Consider the following 19,200-nt stretch of genomic DNA (forward strand, 5'->3'; position numbering starts at 1 on the left):
AATTTGCCCATTTTATTCTTGAAAAAATTCTACGAGCTCTGTCAAATTGATGGTTCATTTCTAAACAACTGTTTTGAAGCAGATTTGAAAATATGGAGGCTGGTACTTATGAATTATTTGTTACTTTTTGGGGGTTGTATTTTTCTTAACTGCATTGTTGGTTAAGGGCTTGTAAGTAAGCATTTCACTGTAAGGTCTACTCAGTGCATGTGACAAATAACATTTGATTGACTACTTCATCTCTGTAGCCCACGCATACAATTATCTGTAAGGTCGAGTAGTGAATTTCAAACAGATTCAACCACAAAGACCAGGGACGTTTTCCAATGCCTCGCAAAGAAGGCACCAATTGATAGGAGACATTGAATATCTATTTGAGCATGGTGAAGTTATGGATATTGTATCAGATAGTGTATCAGTATACCCAGTCACTACAAAGATACAGGCGTCCTTCCCAACTCAGTTGCCGGAGAGGAAGGAAACCTCTCATGGATTTCACCATGAGGCCAATGGTGACTTTAAAACAGTTACAGAGTATAATGGCTGTGATGGGAGAAAACTGAGGATGTATCAACAACATTGTAGTTACTCCACAACACTAACGTATATACTAACAGAGTGAAAAGAAGGAAGCCAATACAGAATAAAAATATTCCAAAACATGCATTCTGTGGGTGCTGAATGCTGGGTAGCCATTTGATTAGATGTTCAGGAGTCTTATGGCTTGGAGCTGTTTAGAAGCCTCTTGGACCTAGAATTGGCGCTCCGGTACCGAAACTCTCAACCTGGTCTCCTTTCACATATCTGCTTTTAGATAAGATATTTACATCCAACATTTAATTGTGTACATGATTAGCTTTGTTTTGATCTTTCGGGTACCATCTTGGGTCTGGAACGAGCAACCTGGTAGCCAGATATGGCTTTATTGAAGTGTCAACTGCAAACATTCTCACTGCACTCAATAGTATTGGGGTGAAGCACTATAGGTGAAAGGTCAACATCTAGATAAGGTGAGTTCAGTTGAAATGTCAAAACACAGACAGGGAGGATTACTTTGGTGAAAACTGCTGTCAAACAGCAGAGGACAGTGCAGACAAACAAGTACTAGAAGGTGATGATAGGCTGCTCCAGGCAGCAGTGTGCTTTAGAAGCATGCAGACTCCTCAGAGCGGTCGGGTAGGCCGTTTGGAGTGTTTATCCGACTGGATTAAAAAAAAAAAAAAAAAAGAATGTCCCCCCCATTTCTAAAATCATAGTTGCGCCCTTGGTCATGAGAACTTTTGGCAATTTGACTGATCTTTTGCACGTGCAAAGCACAATGCATGCAAGACATAAGTTAGTAATCGAGGTAGACAGTATTAGGGATCCAAGAACAGTGGAGACATTATGAATAATAAATCAATATAATTGCAAAATATACTGAACAAGAATTTAAACGCAAGATGTTAAGTGTTGGTCCCATGTTTCATGAGCTGAAATAAAAAAATATGCCATTTTGTTAAGGAGTATTTCTGTCCGTAATAAAGCCTTTTGTGGGGAAAAACTCATTCTGATTGGCTGAGCTAGGCTTCCCCCTGCCTAGTCATGTGAAATCCATAAATTAAGGCCTAATTTATTTATTTATTTCAATTTGACTGATTTCCTTATATGAACTGTAACTCAGTAAAATCTTTGAAATTGTTGCATGTTGTGTTTATATTTTTTGTTCAGTGTATATTTTTTGTCTGCATTGAGATTGAAGTACAGTGTTTTTTAATATACTTAAAATGTTGTTTAAAACAAACCCCACCAAAATCGTATTATGGATTTGGTTCATATGGTACAATCAACAATAAAAAAGGATGCCAGGTAAAGCAGGACATTCCAGCCAGTGTCATCTCTTGAAATAAGTGTACCCCTATAGGGCTATGGCAAAGAAGGAAGAGGAAGTGAGACATCACACTCCCTATTTTTTTCTGGTTCATACAGTCAATGAACTAAGCAGACCAGACCCGGCTGCTATGCAGAGTACCACAGTGTGAGTCATAATAACCCATAAAACCTAGCGGTCAAACAGGGAAATGGTTCCAAACATTTTTCCACTGTTCATTTTTCCCAAAGAGGATTTTAGAAACACTTAAAATAAGAACTGTGTTTCGTGTCGGCTTACGTGACGTTTTGATAACCTTGTAAATCTCTCTAGGACAAGGCGTGCCTCCATCTTGTGACTCCCCCACTGTTGTGAAAAATATTTTATATGCTGTAGAAATGCATATTATTAATGTCTAAATTAATTTTTTGCCACATTTATTTTATTACAGACACCATAATGCATACTTTTAAATTATATTATGTGAGCTAAACAAAAATAAAATAAGAATTTGTTCTTAATTAACTGACTTGCCTAGTTAAATAAAGGTTAAATAAAAAATATAAAATAACAAATAAATGGCCATGGTTTATATACCTCATTGGAGCCACCACATTAAGCAGACCGGACCTGACAACTTTTTCAATGGTTAACGGCACACATTGGGACATCTTCATTTATCCACTATCTTCGGCTATGGCTCGAGGCTAGCTAGCAAAAAGGAGGGGATTAGATTAAACTGCCCGGGTTGAACCCGGCCAGAGAAGATGAGGACGAGAGAGGACCAACTCGGCGGACCATCTATCTCCTTCCAGCAGGTGGCGTTTTTTCATTGTTTCGCTCACCAAAGAAATGAGTTTTTGTATGGAGGTCAATGAGTGTCGAATTTGTCAACAAAAAATGTAATGGCTTATTTGCAACGTGAGGTCTATGTGAACAAATATAAGTTTCCAAAATGCTTAAGCTGTTACAAGTGCACTGATATAAATAGGACATGTGACATCCCGGCAACTTTGAGAAAAAAAACAACATTTTATATCGAGATGGCTATGCATTATATCAATGTCAATGAGGCTAATAGCACAGCATCTCTCTCAAATGAATACCGGCGGTTGAGGTCAACAACCCTCATCGATTATTCAAAAAAATAAAATAATATTATTAATGAAATATATCCACCAATCCAAAGAAAGGATAGGTGGGATCTAGACAGCCCGCCGTGCCGCTTTGTGGAGAATGACTCACATTGACAGCCGAGTGTCTCGTCAGTAGATCCATAATATTTGACCCGGCTATGATCCATCACGTGACCGGGCGGAGTCGGTGAGGGAGGCGCGCCATGTTCAAATCAAACTGTATTCTGCTCCGCTCTGAATGGAACGCCGTTTGGGTCTTTACGTGTCAAAACGGATACACGTCAATTAACACTATTTGACGCGTTAAATAAGCTTTTAATAAAAACATTTTTTTAAAAGCTTTTAATTTGACACGTCGGCAAGCCAAGCGCCACCACTACTATCAGTAGCACTGCCAAAGCTGTACATTTTTTGTCTTTTTGTCTGCAAACAAGCAAACACCGGCCACGAACGATGTTTTACAATACCGCGTTGGTAATAAAGTATTATTTGTTCGACTGCAACTTCTGGGGTAGCTAGCTTTAGTTTGGTACCAAGCTAGCACCAATACAAACAGAATAAAAACAATGACCAGTAACTTAGAAACTGCAGTCATTTTCATTATTCTTAGCAATGATTTATGAATCATTGTGAGCAAGTATTAGCTAGGTCCTGTTGTTCGCCAATTTAAATTGAACTTCAGTTCATGAAAATAAATAGCTAGCCAGCTACTTAACCGTGCTGCCCAAAGCTATAACGTTATAAGCAGCCAGTTAGCTTTATCAGGCTAGTGAGGCTCGACCGGACCGGGTTATGTGTTGTGAAAATAGCCACAATAAGGATTAGACACAACAGTGGAATTTGCGATTTGCCTTCAAAATAAAAGTACCTCTTTGAAAGTTATGCAGAAGGATACAATTAGTGGAATCATGCCATATTTAGACTAGATCATGTTAATAAACAAGGTTGTGACATGAAATACGAGTGATAGTGTAGTCAATGTGTAATAACTACGTAAAGAAATGTATGAACGCGTTAACTGGGAACTGGGAAATCTCCAACTTCCGAATTCAATGCATTTAAGTCAACTGGGAACTCTGAAAAAAAGAGCTCAGACTGAGAAAAATAGCTTTGAATGGTTTTCCAACTCGGAATTCCAAGTCGGGAACGGGGCCTCTTTCTCAAGCTCCAACTTTCCGACATCAAGGTCGCTGACGTCAAGATTTGACCTTTTTTTTAGTTTTGTTCCCAGTTGTCTTGAAATCACCACCCCGTGGTTAGCTGATACATAAACTATCCAGGCATTGTAAAATCTGGAATGCGTTAGGAATTTCCATGTCAGCGTGTATGGACGTCTCTGCAGAGAAGATGGTGAAAGTGGATGCTAAATTCGAATCAAGCAGCGCGTCGAGCAAAGTAGGCGAAGACAAATGTTCTGAATGGACAACAGTAGTATCGAAAACTGAAACAAAAAGGAAATTGTCTCAAAATGGAGTGGAGGATACGTGTATGGATGATAATGAATCGCTTCTTGCTGAGATGCGTTTGTTAATTAAGTAAGGATGCATATGTGGGAGAGGTGTTGAAAATGATGAAGTATGTGCTTGTAAAAGTGGAGTCTGTCAGAGTGATCTTATTTTGATGAATTGTATTTCTAAAGAACAGAGGAAGATTGCAGTGGGCCAACATAAATGTTGTGTTTCGAACTTTGGAGAAGACCACCCGTCAAAGGAGTCCCTTAGGCGTGATGACAGATATTCCGGTTGAATACCTGAAGAGAATTCCAGGTGTAGTTGGTGCCCAGCGTCTGACCCGCTGGGTGAATGGAGAAGAAGAAGAACGTCTGTCGGCTCTGTTGTTTTTTGATAAAGAGCAAATATCTACCCATGTGTAGCTTGGTTATGTAAGATACGCTGCAAGAGCACTTCTACCCTCAAACCACAAGACTAGTGAACACCTAATCAAATGGCTACCCAGACTATTTGCCCCCCCCCCCCCTTTTTACACTGCTGCTACTCTGTTGTTATCATCTATGCATATTCACTTTAACTCTACCTACATGTACATATTACCTCAACTAACCAGCGCATGTGACTAATAAAATTCGATTTTGAAGTGTACGAATTGTAAATGATTTGGCCATGTTTCAAGTGTGTGCAGATGGACAGAGTATACTGAAGAGCGATGTGTAGAAGGGCGACAGGGTTGCAATTGTGGTGGGAATCATGATCCCGAGGTCCTGGAGTGCCCTGTAAGGGTGAAGGAGATTGAGGTGGCAAATGTTATGGCGGTCAATTGAATCTCCTGTGGAGGCGATTAAAATAACTGAGAAAACAAGTGATGCTAGTGAAGATATTGGTAGTGAATGCACCACAGCCTGTACTAAATGTTTGCTTCCAGACAACATTTCCCAGGTGTGTTAAAATGTGGATTTTGTTTGCCTTCATTGCTATAGTTATAAACGGTACAACACAAGTCTCAAAGAAGTCTAAGAAACTGGACATTGTGGCTGCAGCAGAAAAGTTTTGGAGACTTTTTAAGGATTTTACATCTGAAGACTTGCAAAGGGTACTGGCGAAAGAAGACCCTCCCTCTCAGGTTCCCCTTTGGTCTGTGTAGGGATCAGATCGGTTTTTATTTTTTAACTTAATCAAACGTTGTTTGATTTATTTTTTGGTAGGTTTATTTTGTTTCGTTTTGTGGGACTCCTGTTTCCATCCCGCACAGTAGGTGGCGGGATGTACATTCAAGTGTGTGATCGCAATATACCATAGAATAAATTCTGGCATGCGTTAGCATTGTGAAGTCAGATAAAGCGTTTTTATCAAAAGCTATTACTTTCACATGTAAAAACACGGAATCCTACTCATTAGTACACGTTATTAATCTATGTCACTTTTGTTTTGAGCCGATTTCGCCGTCGTCCAGAACGGGGCACTCTGCTCCAAATTGAATGCAATCAACGTAAACCCGGTTCACCGGGGGAATTAATCGAATCCCCTCAATGGCGGGGTGCGTGGTCGCACTGATGAAAACCGAGCCGCGGCTCTTATGCACAGTTCATTATCTAGCTTCACACGGGTCTTATTATCTGTGTCGATTGTAGACTATGTGCTGCCGGTGAGAAAATAATCTATATTTTCTATTAAGTTGACTTCTGTATTTAATGATATATTTTCAGCTACATACACAGGTTGTTTTCAGTTTACATTCACTGTCAGAGTATGGAACCTTTGCGGAAAGAGGCGAAGGATAATCCATCGGCTACAGCTAATCTTCTTTCCAAGATTTTCTTCTGGTAAGGAAAGTAAAGTAGCGGCAATGTTTGACAGCTATTGACAGACAAAGCCGAATAGGTTTTGACAGTTGCTATGAATGTTCAAGTGTGAATGACGCTTGCAGTTTCCCGGCGTGTATCCTACCAGCTCCGTTGCCATAGCCTTCTAGAGCGCAAGGACACGGACGACTGCCGGTAGATAAGGTGCTCAGACAATGACCTCATCACTTCTTCTATGAAAGTTTAAAATAAAACTGTCAGTCCACAGGGCTGTTTGGGCGGATTGCTGCGAGTGTGCTTAAAGTAAACATTTACATTTGAACTGTATTATGGTACTTTGTTTATCACTCTAAAACGAATGGACAGAACATGCATACAAATGTGTATAAGTTTTAGGCCTTTTTTTTAATCCATGTGTGAATAACAAAAAATCCAACATACTCTTTGTTATCCTCTACCAGTATAATTTACACTGAACTTTACTTAAATTATTTACTGTATACGTGTACTGTACATAAACACATACTTGTTCCTTGTCACCAGCTGGCTGAATCCTTTATTCCGTATCGGCTATAATCGAAGGCTAGAGGAACATGACATGTACAAAGTTCTCCCAGAGGATGGATCTGAGAGACTAGGAGAAGATTTACAGTGGTAAGTCACACCTTAATGCGCTCCCGAGTGGCACAGCGGGCTAGGGCACGGCATCTCTGTGCAAGAGGCGTCACTACAGTCCCTGGTTCTATTCCAGGCTGTATCACATCCGGCCATGATTTGGAGTCCCATAAGGGTGGTGCACAATTGGCCCAGCGTCATCTGGTTTGGAGCGGGGTAGGCCGTCACTGTGATAAGAATGTGTTCTTAACTGACTTGCCCAGTTAAATAAATGCAACCCGGACACATTCTGAGAGTTTGATGAATGCAGTAAGTTGGATGCTGTGGCTGTTGTTTGAGTGTTACATTGCTATTGTCTGCAGGTACTGGGATCAAGAAGTACAGTGGGCTGCTAAGGACCTGCGCACACCCAGACTAACCAGAGTCCTCATTGCGTGCTATTGGAGGTCCTATTCTGTCATAGGAATATTTACTCTCATTGAGGTACCACAAACACTGTCTGCAGGCATATACTTACAATATTCACTGAGTAACTTACCCATGAATGTGTAACTGGTGTGAAATGGCTAGCTAGTTAGTGATGTGTGCTCGTAGCATTTCAATCGGTGACGTCACCCTCTCTGAGACCTTGAAGTAGTTGTTTTTTTCCCCTCTCATCAGGAAATTATCAAAGTGATTCAGCCAGTACTTCTTGGGAAGCTCATCCGGTATTTTGAGAGCTATGACCCTGACAACATGGATGCTCTGTATGAGGCCTGTGGCTATGCTGCAGGCGTCTCCCTGTCCACCCTGGGTCTGGCTGCTCTGCACCACCTCTACTTCTACCACGTGCAGCGAGCCGGCATGAAGATCCGGGTGGCCATGTGTCACATGATCTATCGGAAGGTCAGTAACCTCCAGCTCTCAGATTAAAGCCTATATAAACAGGACCCCGGGTTTTTTTTCTTTTCTTTTTTCTCCCCCCACCTTGTCTCGTCACTACGGAAACACTCTTGGCTATAATGACAGGTCATTCATCTAGTCATCAGCAATCTTTTAAATATCTTTACAGTGCATGTTTATCACACGAGGCATGCAAATTGACTGTTGCGTGAATCTAAATACACACGGTCCTTTGATATCTCCAAAGGCCCTCTGTCTTAACAGCACAGCGCTGGGAAAAACCACCACTGGACAAATCGTCAACCTCTTATCCAACGACGTCAACAAGTTTGATGAGGTAGGCGCTGAAAAGACACATTCAAGATATTTGCATATCAAATGACACTGCTCAATAGCATACAGCTCTTCTCCCATCCTTCCACAGGTCACCATCTTTTTGCACTTCCTCTGGGTGGGTCCTCTACAAGCAGCGGCTGTGATGGTGTTGTTATGGTATGAGATCGGCCCATCATGCCTTGCAGGAATGGCCGTCCTGGTCTTCCTGATGCCTATACAGACTCTGTTTGGTCGCCTGTTCTCCTCTTTCAGGTACTGTACATGTACCATAATGTATTAATTCAAACTTTATTTGTCACATGTGCTGAATACAACAAGTGTTGACCTTACTGTGAAATGCTTACTTACTTATCCAACAGTGCAGTTCAATAAGAGTTAAGAAAATATTTGCCAAATAAACTAAAGTAACATTTTTTTTTTTTTTTAAGTAACACAATAAAATAACAATAACAAAGCTATATACAGGGGGTACCGGTACCGAGTCAGTGTGTGGGGGTACAGGTTATAGTCAAGGTAATTTGTACATGTAGGTAGGGGTAAAGTGATTGTGCATAGATAATTAACAGCGAGTAGCAGCAGTGTGAAAACAAATGGGGGTGGTGTGTGTGTCTGAACCAGTTTTGCTTTGGCGTTGTAAGTCGCTACGCATGTCACGTGTGGATACCTTGGCACTGTGAAAAAATAGTGGTGGAGAGACTTTGATGCCTTTTTGCTTTCATGCCAAGGGTTTTACAAACCTGTCTGGTTTATTACTGTATCCATGGGTGTGGTGTCCTGTTAGTCTGCTACAGTACTTGTTCCAGATGGGTTATTACTGTATCCATGGGTGTGGTGCCCTGTTAGTCTGCTACAGTCCTTGTTCCAGATGGGTTATTACTGTATCCATGGGTGTGGTGTCCTGTTAGTCTGCTACAGTACTTGTTCCAGATGGGTTATACTGTATCCATGGGTGTGGTGCCCTGTTAGTCTGCTACAGTCCTTGTTCCAGATGGGTTATTACTGTATCCATGGGTGTGGTGTCCTGTTAGTCTGCTACAGTACTTGTTCCAGATGGGTTATTACTGTATTCATGGGTGTGGTGCCCTGTTAGTCTGCTACAGTCCTTGTTCCAGATGGGTTATTACTGTATCCATGGGTGTGGTGTCCTGTTAGTCTGCTACAGTACTTGTTCCAGATGGGTTATTACTGTATCCATGGGTGTGGTGTCCTGTTAGTCTGCTACAGTACTTGTTCCAGATGGGTTATTACTGTATCCATGGGTGTGGTGCCCTGTTAGTCTGCTACAGTACTTGTTCCAGATGGGTTATTACTGTATCCATGGGTGTGGTGCCCTGTTAGTCTGCTACAGTACTTGTTCCAGATGGGTTATTACTGTATCCATGGGTGTGGTGCCCTGTTAGTCTGCTACAGTACTTGTTCCAGATAGGTTATTACTGTATCCATGGGTGTGGTGTCCTGTTAGTCTGCTACAGTACTTGTTCCAGATGGGTTATTACTGTATCCATGGGTGTGGTGTCCTGTTAGTCTGCTACAGTACTTGTTCCAGATGGGTTATTACTGTATCCATGGGTGTGGTGCCCTGTTAGTCTGCTACAGTACTTGTTCCAGATGGGTTATTACTGTATCCATGGGTGTGGTGTCCTGTTAGTCTGCTAGAGTACTTGTTCCAGATGGGTTATTACTGTATCCATGGGTGTGGTGCCCTGTTAGTCTGCTACAGTACTTGTTCCAGATGGGTTATTACTGTATCCATGGGTGTGGTGCCCTGTTAGTCTGCTACAGTACTTGTTCCAGATGGGTTATTACTGTATCCATGGGTGTGGTGTCCTGTTAGTCTGCTACAGTACTTGTTCCAGATGGGTTATTACTATATCCATGGGTGTGGTGCCCTGTTAGTCTGCTACAGTACTTGTTCCAGATGGGTTATTACTGTATCCATGGGTGTGGTATCCTGTTAGTCTGCTACAGTACTTGTTCCAGATGGGTTATTACTGTATCCATGGGTGTGGTGCCCTGTTAGTCTGCTACAGTACTTGTTCCAGATGGGTTATTACTGTATTCATGGGGGTGGTGCCCTGTTAGTCTGCTACAGTACTTGTTCCAGATGGGTTATTACTGTATCCATGGGTGTGGTGTCCTGTTAGTCTGCTACAGTACTTGTTCCAAATGGGTTATTCCTGTATTCATGGGTGTGGTGCCCTGTTAGTCTGCTACAGTACTTGTTCCAGATGGGTTATTACTGTATCCATGGGTGTGGTGTCCTGTTAGTCTGCTACAGTACTTGTTCCAAATGGGTTATTACTGTATCCATGGGTGTGGTGTCCTGTTAGTCTGCTACAGTACTTGTTCCAGATGGGTTATTACTGTATCCATGGGTGTGGTGTCCTGTTAGTCTGCTACAGTACTTGTTCCAGATGGGTTATACTGTATCCATGGGTGTGGTGTCCTGTTAGTCTGCTACAGTACTTGTTCCAGATGGGTTATTACTGTATCCATGGGTGTGGTGTCCTGTTAGTCTGCTACAGTACTTGTTCCAAATGGGTTATTACTGTATCCATGGGTGTGGTGTCCTGTTAGTCTGCTACAGTACTTGTTCCAGATGGGTTATTACTGTATTCATGGGTGTGGTGCCCTGTTAGTCTGCTACAGTACTTGTTCCAGATGGGTTATTACTGTATCCATGGGTGTGGTGTCCTGTTAGTCTGCTACAGTACTTGTTCCAAATGGGTTATTACTGTATTCATGGGTGTGGTGCCCTGTTAGTCTGCTACAGTACTTGTTCCAGATGGGTTATTACCGTATCCATGGGTGTGGTGTCCTGTTAGTCTGCTACAGTACTTGTTCCAAATGGGTTATTACTGTATTCATGGGTGTGGTGCCCTGTTAGTCTGCTACAGTACTTGTTCCAGATGGGTTTATTACTGTATCCATGGGTGTGGTGTCCTTTTAGTCTGCTACAGTACTTGTTCCAAATGGGTTATTACTGTATCCATGGGTGTGGTGTCCTGTTAGTCTGCTACAGTACTTGTTCCAGATGGGTTATTACTGTATCCATGGGTGTGGTGTCCTGTTAGTCTGCTACAGTACTTGTTCCAGATGGGCTATACTGTATCCATGGGTGTGGTGTCCTGTTAGTCTGCTACAGTACTTGTTCCAGATGGGTTATTACTGTATCCATGGGTGTGGTGTCCTGTTAGTCTGCTACAGTACTTGTTCCAGATGGGCTATACTGTATCCATGGGTGTGGTGTCCTGTTAGTCTGCTACAGTACTTGTTCCAGATGGGTTATTACTGTATCCATGGGTGTGGTGTCCTGTTAGTCTGCTACAGTACTTGTTCCAGATGGGTTATTACTGTATCCATGGTTGTGGTGTCCTGTTAGTCTGCTACAGTACTTGTTCCAGATGGGTTATTACTGTATCCATGGGTGTGGTGTCCTGTTAGTCTGCTACAGTACTTGTTCCAGATGGGTTATTACTGTATTCATGGATGTGGTGCCCTGTTAGTCTGCTACAGTACTTGTTCCAGATGTTTTATTACTGTATCCATGGGTGTGGTGGTGTCTGCTGTTAGTCTGCTACAGTACTTGTTCCAAATGGGTTATTACTGTATCCATGGGTGTGGTGTCCTGTTAGTCTGCTACAGTACTTGTTCCAAATGGGTTATTACTGTATTCATGGGTGTGGTGCCCTGTTAGTCTGCTACAGTACTTGTTCCAGATGGGTTATTACTGTATCCATGGGTGTGGTGTCCTGTTAGTCTGCTACAGTACTTGTTCCAAATGGGTTATTACTGTATTCATGGGTGTGGTGCCCTGTTAGTCTGCTACAGTACTTGTTCCAGATGGGTTATTACTGTATCCATGGGTGTGGTGTCCTTTTAGTCTGCTACAGTACTTGTTCCAAATGGGTTATTACTGTATCCATGGGTGTGGTGTCCTGTTAGTCTGCTACAGTACTTGTTCCAGATGGGTTATTACTGTGTCCATGGGTGTGGTGTCCTGTTAGTCTGCTACAGTACTTGTTCCAGATGGGCTATACTGTATCCATGGGTGTGGTGTCCTGTTAGTCTGCTACAGTACTTGTTCCAGATGGGTTATGTATCCATGGTTATTACTGTATCCATGGGTGTGGTGTCCTGTTAGTCTGCTACAGTACTTGTTCCAGATGGGTTATTACTGTATCCATGGGTGTGGTGTCCTGTTAGTCTGCTACAGTACTTGTTCCAGATGGGTTATTACTGTATCCATGGGTGTGGTGTCCTGTTAGTCTGCTACAGTACTTGTTCCAGATGGGTTATTACTGTATTCATGGGTGTGGTGCCCTGTTAGTCTGCTACAGTACTTGTTCCAGATGTTTTATTACTGTATCCATGGGTGTGGTGTCCTGTTAGTCTGCTACAGTACTTGTTCCAAATGGGTTATTACTGTATCCATGGGTGTGGTGTCCTGTTAGTCTGCTACAGTACTTGTTCCAGATGGGTTATTACTGTATCCATGGGTGTGGTGTCCTGTTAGTCTGCTACAGTACTTGTTCCAGATGGGTTATTACTGTATCCATGGGTGTGGTGCCCTGTTAGTCTGCTACAGTACTTGTTCCAGATGGGTTATACTGTATCCATGGGTGTGGTGTCCTGTTAGTCTGCTACAGTACTTGTTCCAGATGGGTTATTACTGTATCCATGGGTGTGGTGTCCTGTTAGTCTGCTACAGTACTTATTCCAGATGGGTTATTACTGTATCCATGGGTGTGGTGCCCTGTTAGTCTGCTACAGTACTTGTTCGAGATGGGTTATTACTGTATACATGGGTGTGGTGTCCTGTTAGTCTGCTACAGTACTTGTTCCAGATGGGTTATTACTGTATCCATGGGTGTGGTGCCCTGTTAGTCTGCTACAGTACTTTTTCCAGATGGGTTATTACTGTATCCATGGGTGTGGTGTCCTGTTAGTCTGCTACAGTACTTGTTCCAGATGGGTTATTACTGTATCCATGGGTGTGGTGTCCTGTTAGTCTGCTACAGTACTTGTTCCAAATGGGTTATTACTGTATTCATGGGTGTGGTGCCCTGTTAGTCTGCTACAGTACTTGTTCCAGATGGGTTATTACTGTATCCATGGGTGTGGTGTCCTTTTAGTCTGCTACAGTACTTGTTCCAAATGGGTTATTACTGTATCCATGGGTGTGGTGTCCTGTTAGTCTGCTACAGTACTTGTTCCAGATGGGTTATTACTGTATCCATGGGTGTGGTGTCCTGTTAGTCTGCTACAGTACTTGTTCCAGATGGGTTATTACTGTATCCATGGGTGTGGTGTCCTGTTAGTCTGCTACAGTACTTGTTCCAGATGGGTTATTACTGTATTCATGGGTGTGGTGCCCTGTTAGTCTGCTACAGTACTTGTTCCAGATGGGTTATTACTGTATCCATGGGTGTGGTGTCCTGTTAGTCTGCTACAGTACTTGTTCCAGATGGGTTATTACTGTATTCATGGATGTGGTGCCCTGTTAGTCTGCTACAGTACTTGTTCCAGATGTTTTATTACTGTATCCATGGGTGTGGTGTCCTGTTAGTCTGCTACAGTACTTGTTCCAAATGGGTTATTACTGTATCCATGGGTGTGGTGTCCTGTTAGTCTGCTACAGTACTTGTTCCAAATGGGTTATTACTGTATTCATGGGTGTGGTGCCCTGTTAGTCTGCTACAGTACTTGTTCCAGATGGGTTATTACTGTATCCATGGGTGTGGTGTCCTGTTAGTCTGCTACAGTACTTGTTCCAAATGGGTTATTACTGTATTCATGGGTGTGGTGCCCTGTTAGTCTGCTACAGTACTTGTTCCAGATGGGTTATTACTGTATCCATGGGTGTGGTGTCCTTTTAGTCTGCTACAGTACTTGTTCCAAATGGGTTATTACTGTATCCATGGGTGTGGTGTCCTGTTAGTCTGCTACAGTACTTGTTCCAGATGGGTTATTACTGTGTCCATGGGTGTGGTGTCCTGTTAGTCTGCTACAGTACTTGTTCCAGGTGGGCTATACTGTATCCATGGGTGTGGTGTCCTGTTAGTCTGCTACAGTACTTGTTCCAGATGGGTTATTACTGTATCCATGGGTGTGGTGTCCTGTTAGTCTGCTACAGTACTTGTTCCAGATGGGTTATTACTGTATCCATGGGTGTGGTGTCCTGTTAGTCTGCTACAGTACTTGTTCCAGATGGGTTATTACTGTATCCATGGGTGTGGTGTCCTGTTAGTCTGCTACAGTACTTGTTCCAGATGGGTTATTACTGTATTCATGGGTGTGGTGCCCTGTTAGTCTGCTACAGTACTTGTTCCAGATGTTTTATTACTGTATCCATGGGTGTGGTGTCCTGTTAGTCTGCTACAGTACTTGTTCCAAATGGGTTATTACTGTATCCATGGGTGTGGTGTCCTGTTAGTCTGCTACAGTACTTGTTCCAGATGGGTTATTACTGTATCCATGGGTTTGGTGTCCTGTTAGTCTGCTACAGTACTTGTTCCAGATGGGTTATTACTGTATCCATGGGTGTGGTGCCCTGTTAGTCTGCTACAGTACTTGTTCCAGATGGGTTATACTGTATCCATGGGTGTGGTGTCCTGTTAGTCTGCTACAGTACTTGTTCCAGATGGGTTATTACTGTATCCATGGGTGTGGTGTCCTGTTAGTCTGCTACAGTACTTATTCCAGATGGGTTATTACTGTATCCATGGGTGTGGTGCCCTGTTAGTCTGCTACAGTACTTGTTCCAGATGGGTTATTACTGTATACATGGGTGTGGTGTCCTGTTAGTCTGCTACAGTACTTGTTCCAGATGGGTTATTACTGTATCCATGGGTGTGGTGTCCTGTTAGTCTGCTACAGTACTTGTTCCAGATGGGTTATTACTGTATCCATGGGTGTGGTGCCCTGTTAGTCTGCTACAGTACTTTTTCCAGATGGGTTATTACTGTATCCATGGGTGTGGTGTCCTGTTAGTCTGCTACAGTACTTGTTCCAGATGGGTTATTACTGTATCCATGGGTGTGGTGTCCTGTTAGTCTGCTACAGTACTTGTTCCAAATGGGTTATTACTGTATTCATGGGTGTGGTGCCCTGTTAGTCTGCTACAGTACTTGTTCCAGATGGGTTATTACTGTATCCATGGGTGTGGTGTCCTTTTAGTCTGCTACAGTACTTGTTCCAAATGGGTTATTACTGTATCCATGGGTGTGGTGTCCTGTTAGTCTGCTACAGTACTTGTTCCAGATGGGTTATTACTGTATCCATGGGTGTGGTGTCCTGTTAGTCTGCTACAGTACTTGTTCCAGATGGGTTATTACTGTATCCATGGGTGTGGTGTCCTGTTAGTCTGCTACAGTACTTGTTCCAGATGGGTTATTACTGTATTCATGGGTGTGGTGCCCTGTTAGTCTGCTACAGTACTTGTTCCAGATGTTTTATTACTGTATCCATGGGTGTGGTGTCCTGTTAGTCTGCTACAGTACTTGTTCCAAATGGGTTATTACTGTATCCATGGGTGTGGTGTCCTGTTAGTCTGCTACAGTACTTGTTCCAGATGGGTTATTACTGTATCCATGGGTGTGGTGTCCTTTTAGTCTGCTACAGTACTTGTTGCAGATGGGTTATTACTGTATCCATGGGTGTGGTGTCCTGTTAGTCTGCTACAGTACTTGTTCCAGATTGGTTATTACTGTATCCATGGGTGTGGTGTCCTGTTAGTCTGCTACAGTACTTGTTCCAGATGGGTTATTACTGTATCCATGGGTGTGGTGTCCTGTTAGTCTGCTACAGTACTTATTCCAGATGGGTTATTACTGTATCCATGGGTGTGGTGCCCTGTTAGTCTGCTACAGTACTTGTTCCAGATGGGTTATTACTGTATACATGGGTGTGGTGTCCTGTTAGTCTGCTACAGTACTTGTTCCAGATGGGTTATTACTGTATCCATGGGTGTGGTGTCCTGTTAGTCTGCTACAGTACTTGTTCCAGATGGGTTATTACTGTATCCATGGGTGTGGTGCCCTGTTAGTCTGCTACAGTACTTTTTCCAGATGGGTTATTACTGTATCCATGGGTGTGGTGTCCTGTTAGTCTGCTACAGTACTTGTTCCAGATGGGTTATTACTGTATCCATGGGTGTGGTGCCCTGTTAGTCTGCTACAGTACTTGTTCCAGATGGGTTATTACTGTATCCATGGGTGTGGTGTCCTGTTAGTCTGCTACAGTACTTGTTCCAGATGGGTTATTACTGTAAGTCCAGGTCTCTTCATTTAAGTGTAGATCTAGTCAGCTTTTGACCCCAGATGCTTCCTCTAGACTGTGACATAGCCATGCCTCCTGACCGATCTACAAGGGTGATTCATTATTATGGCCCAGTTTGACCAAAGCTTTAGTTTAAATACCAGCTGAAACTCTAAAATGAAAGTCAAAGGAATGAATGAAACATGAGTGTAAAATGAAAACCGTTCTCTCCCCCCCCCCCCCCCCCCCCTGTCATCTGCTGAATGGCAAACATTGCACTGACTCAAATGCCTAGATGAAGTGATTTCTCTCTTACAATGTTTAGGGGCACAACCGCAGCCTTGACAGACAACAGAATACGCACGATGAATGAAGTGGTCTCTGGGATCCGGATCATCAAGATGTATGCCTGGGAGAAGCCTTTTGCAGCTCTGGTAGATGAAGTCAGAAGGTGAATTATATTTGATTGACTTATTTTGTGTTTGATTTACGACGATTGAGTCTGAATTGTATAGCTTGAAGTCATATTTTAACTATTCAAACTCTATCAGAACAGTTCTACTGTTTCCCAGTGCCAAATCAACCCAATTTTGCAATATGCATTTGAAAGTGGATACTATCCCAACGCACAGTATTTCACATGTTGAAGTTTGTGAGGATGGATGTCCTATTGCCTCTCAACTTTGTGCTATTGTATACATTAATTAAAGGCAGACTCAGCCATATGATGAAGAAAGTAAACAGCATAGTGGGCCCGACTTCGTTGCTGTTTTAGTCCCGTGGCTACTACGCTCTAACAGCAACAGCAAGAAACGAATCTGTACGCATGTGCAGATCCTGTGTGAGAGCGAAGTCTTGCATCGTGCTTATCTCATTATCTTGCGGGGCCGCTTTTGGCATTGTCATTTCGCTGAGTCTACCCTTAAGTCAGGCATAGTTAGCCTGGCCAGGCATGAGGACCCGAGCTAGTCAGAACCTGACAGTGTCCCGAGTTTGACTTTAAACGTGTTAGGTTAGTGTTTCTCAATCCTGGTCCTGGAGACTCAAAGGAACGCACAATTTTTTGGGGGGGGGGGCTTTTCCTCGCTGAGACGTTGCATGCATAAACCAATGGTTGCGTGCCACTCATGGACAGTGCCGTCAGGCACCAGATTGCTAGGAGACATGATGAGGTTAGCTGATACGTAAAATACCTATTCTGTCATGTGCCAGAAACATCCGAGCAGAGGAACACAACCTTAGTTTTTTGCTGTAGAACTACACACCTGATTCTACTAATCAAGGGTTTGTTGAGTTTATTACTGGAATCGGGTGTGTAGTGCCAGGATTGAAAAAAAAAAAAACACTGTCAGATACCTAAATTAAAGACCTCTTATACCACACACAAGTACTCTCTTCATTCAACAGAATGTCATCTACTGCCACCACTCTCCCCACCACAACCTTAGTCCCCCTATTCTAAGAGGGAACGTTAGACATGATCAACACGTTTGTTCTAATATTATACTGTAGGCTAAACTCAAGAGGTCAACATCAGATTACATCAGATTTGTGACCTAGCAGCCTTCTGCTCCTTAGGCATGGAACTCACAGTACTGTAATATCTTTGTAGCAAAACAAACATCTGAAAACCTCTCCCTCTCCTTGTACTTTCAGGAAGGAGATCTCCAAGATCATGAAGAGCTCTTACCTGAGAGGCCTCAACATGGCCTCCTTCTTTGTGGCCAGCAAGATCATCGTCTTCATCACCTTCACTGTCTATGTGTTGATGGGGAACAGGATCTCTGCCAGCCGGGTATTTGTGGCCGTTTCTCTGTACGGGGCTGTGAGACTCACCGTCACCCTCTTCTTCCCCAATGCCGTAGAGAAGGTCTCTGAGGCTCTCATCAGCATCCGCAGGATCAAGGTAAACGCTCCTGGATTATATTTCCCCTAGCTGCAGATCTAGTGGTCAGCTTCCTCTTCCCCCAATCCTAGCATTAACAGTTAGTAGGGGAAATGCAAAACTGACCAACGATCAGCGTCTCAGGGCAACTTCACACTACACTAAAGTAAATGCACACAGGAATGAACTAGGTACAGCTGGTAAAGTTGAGCATGATACTGCTGTGATTGGACACCTGTAGGCTAGAGTACATCATTATCTGATGCTCTTATATTCCATTCAATGCAGCGGTGTAAGGTTTGTTATGTGCCTAAAATGTGTGTGGCCGATCGGCTCATTCAGGGTTTTCTTCTTTTTTTTTTCTCACAGAATTTTCTTATGTTGGAGGAAGTTGGTTCGGCGCAGGATCTTGGACTCCCTGTGGCAGAGAAGAAGGACTGTATGGTGGAAATAAAGGATTTAATCTGCTTCTGGAACAAGGTGGGGAAGCCAATTTCAGCATGGTTGTTTTGACCAAGACTCGAGCTGTTTTGGCATCACCAGAAAATAGTGCATGTACAAGTCTGCACCGGGATACCATGCTCCCATCTGTTATTTACACTCTAAGCCAACCATACAACCCTCCTAGAAAACCGCTAGCTTATCTCTTCAGTAAGGAGAGTTGACCTTAGATCTCAGGAAGGTGATGTCATGACGCAAATTACCAAGCAGTGTCTGCCTTGCTCCGTTGTACGTAGGCCTGACCTTGAATCTGTATGTGTACAGTAGCCTATGTACTGCAAGGATGTTGTTCACCCACTCATGTTCCTCTGTGGTCCCAACAGGCACTAGACTCTCCGACGCTGCAGAACCTGTCTTTCACTTTGAGGTCAGAGCAACTCCTGGCTGTCATTGGACCAGTCGGGGCTGGAAAGGTCTGACTTTTTGTACTGTGAAAAGCTCACTACAAGTTAGAGATGAAGATGCATACCGTATGTGTTAC

General features: G+C 43.0%; 1 protein-coding gene across 3 annotated transcripts in view; it reads left to right on the forward strand.

The window, feature by feature from the left end:
- Positions 1 to 6,036: 6,036 nt before the first annotated feature.
- LOC139399458 (ATP-binding cassette sub-family C member 4-like) overlaps positions 6,037 to 19,200 on the forward strand; it is a 56,764-nt gene continuing 43,600 nt past the window's right edge. For all 3 annotated transcript variants that reach the window (XR_011632076.1, XM_071144876.1, XM_071144884.1), the window contains exons 1-10: positions 6,037 to 6,262; positions 6,785 to 6,895; positions 7,219 to 7,339; positions 7,517 to 7,741; positions 7,986 to 8,075; positions 8,163 to 8,326; positions 16,659 to 16,784; positions 17,990 to 18,239; positions 18,588 to 18,698; positions 19,043 to 19,132. Coding sequence is in view for 2 of the 3 variants with exons in the window: in XM_071144876.1 (XP_071000977.1) it covers positions 6,189 to 6,262; positions 6,785 to 6,895; positions 7,219 to 7,339; positions 7,517 to 7,741; positions 7,986 to 8,075; positions 8,163 to 8,326; positions 16,659 to 16,784; positions 17,990 to 18,239; positions 18,588 to 18,698; positions 19,043 to 19,132 (1,362 nt within the window). In the remaining variant the exon portion in view is untranslated. The remainder of the gene's footprint in view (positions 6,263 to 6,784; positions 6,896 to 7,218; positions 7,340 to 7,516; positions 7,742 to 7,985; positions 8,076 to 8,162; positions 8,327 to 16,658; positions 16,785 to 17,989; positions 18,240 to 18,587; positions 18,699 to 19,042; positions 19,133 to 19,200) is intronic.

Source organism: Oncorhynchus clarkii, chromosome 3 (assembly GCF_045791955.1).
Source record: "Oncorhynchus clarkii lewisi isolate Uvic-CL-2024 chromosome 3, UVic_Ocla_1.0, whole genome shotgun sequence".
Taxonomy (NCBI): Eukaryota; Metazoa; Chordata; class Actinopteri; order Salmoniformes; family Salmonidae; genus Oncorhynchus; species Oncorhynchus clarkii.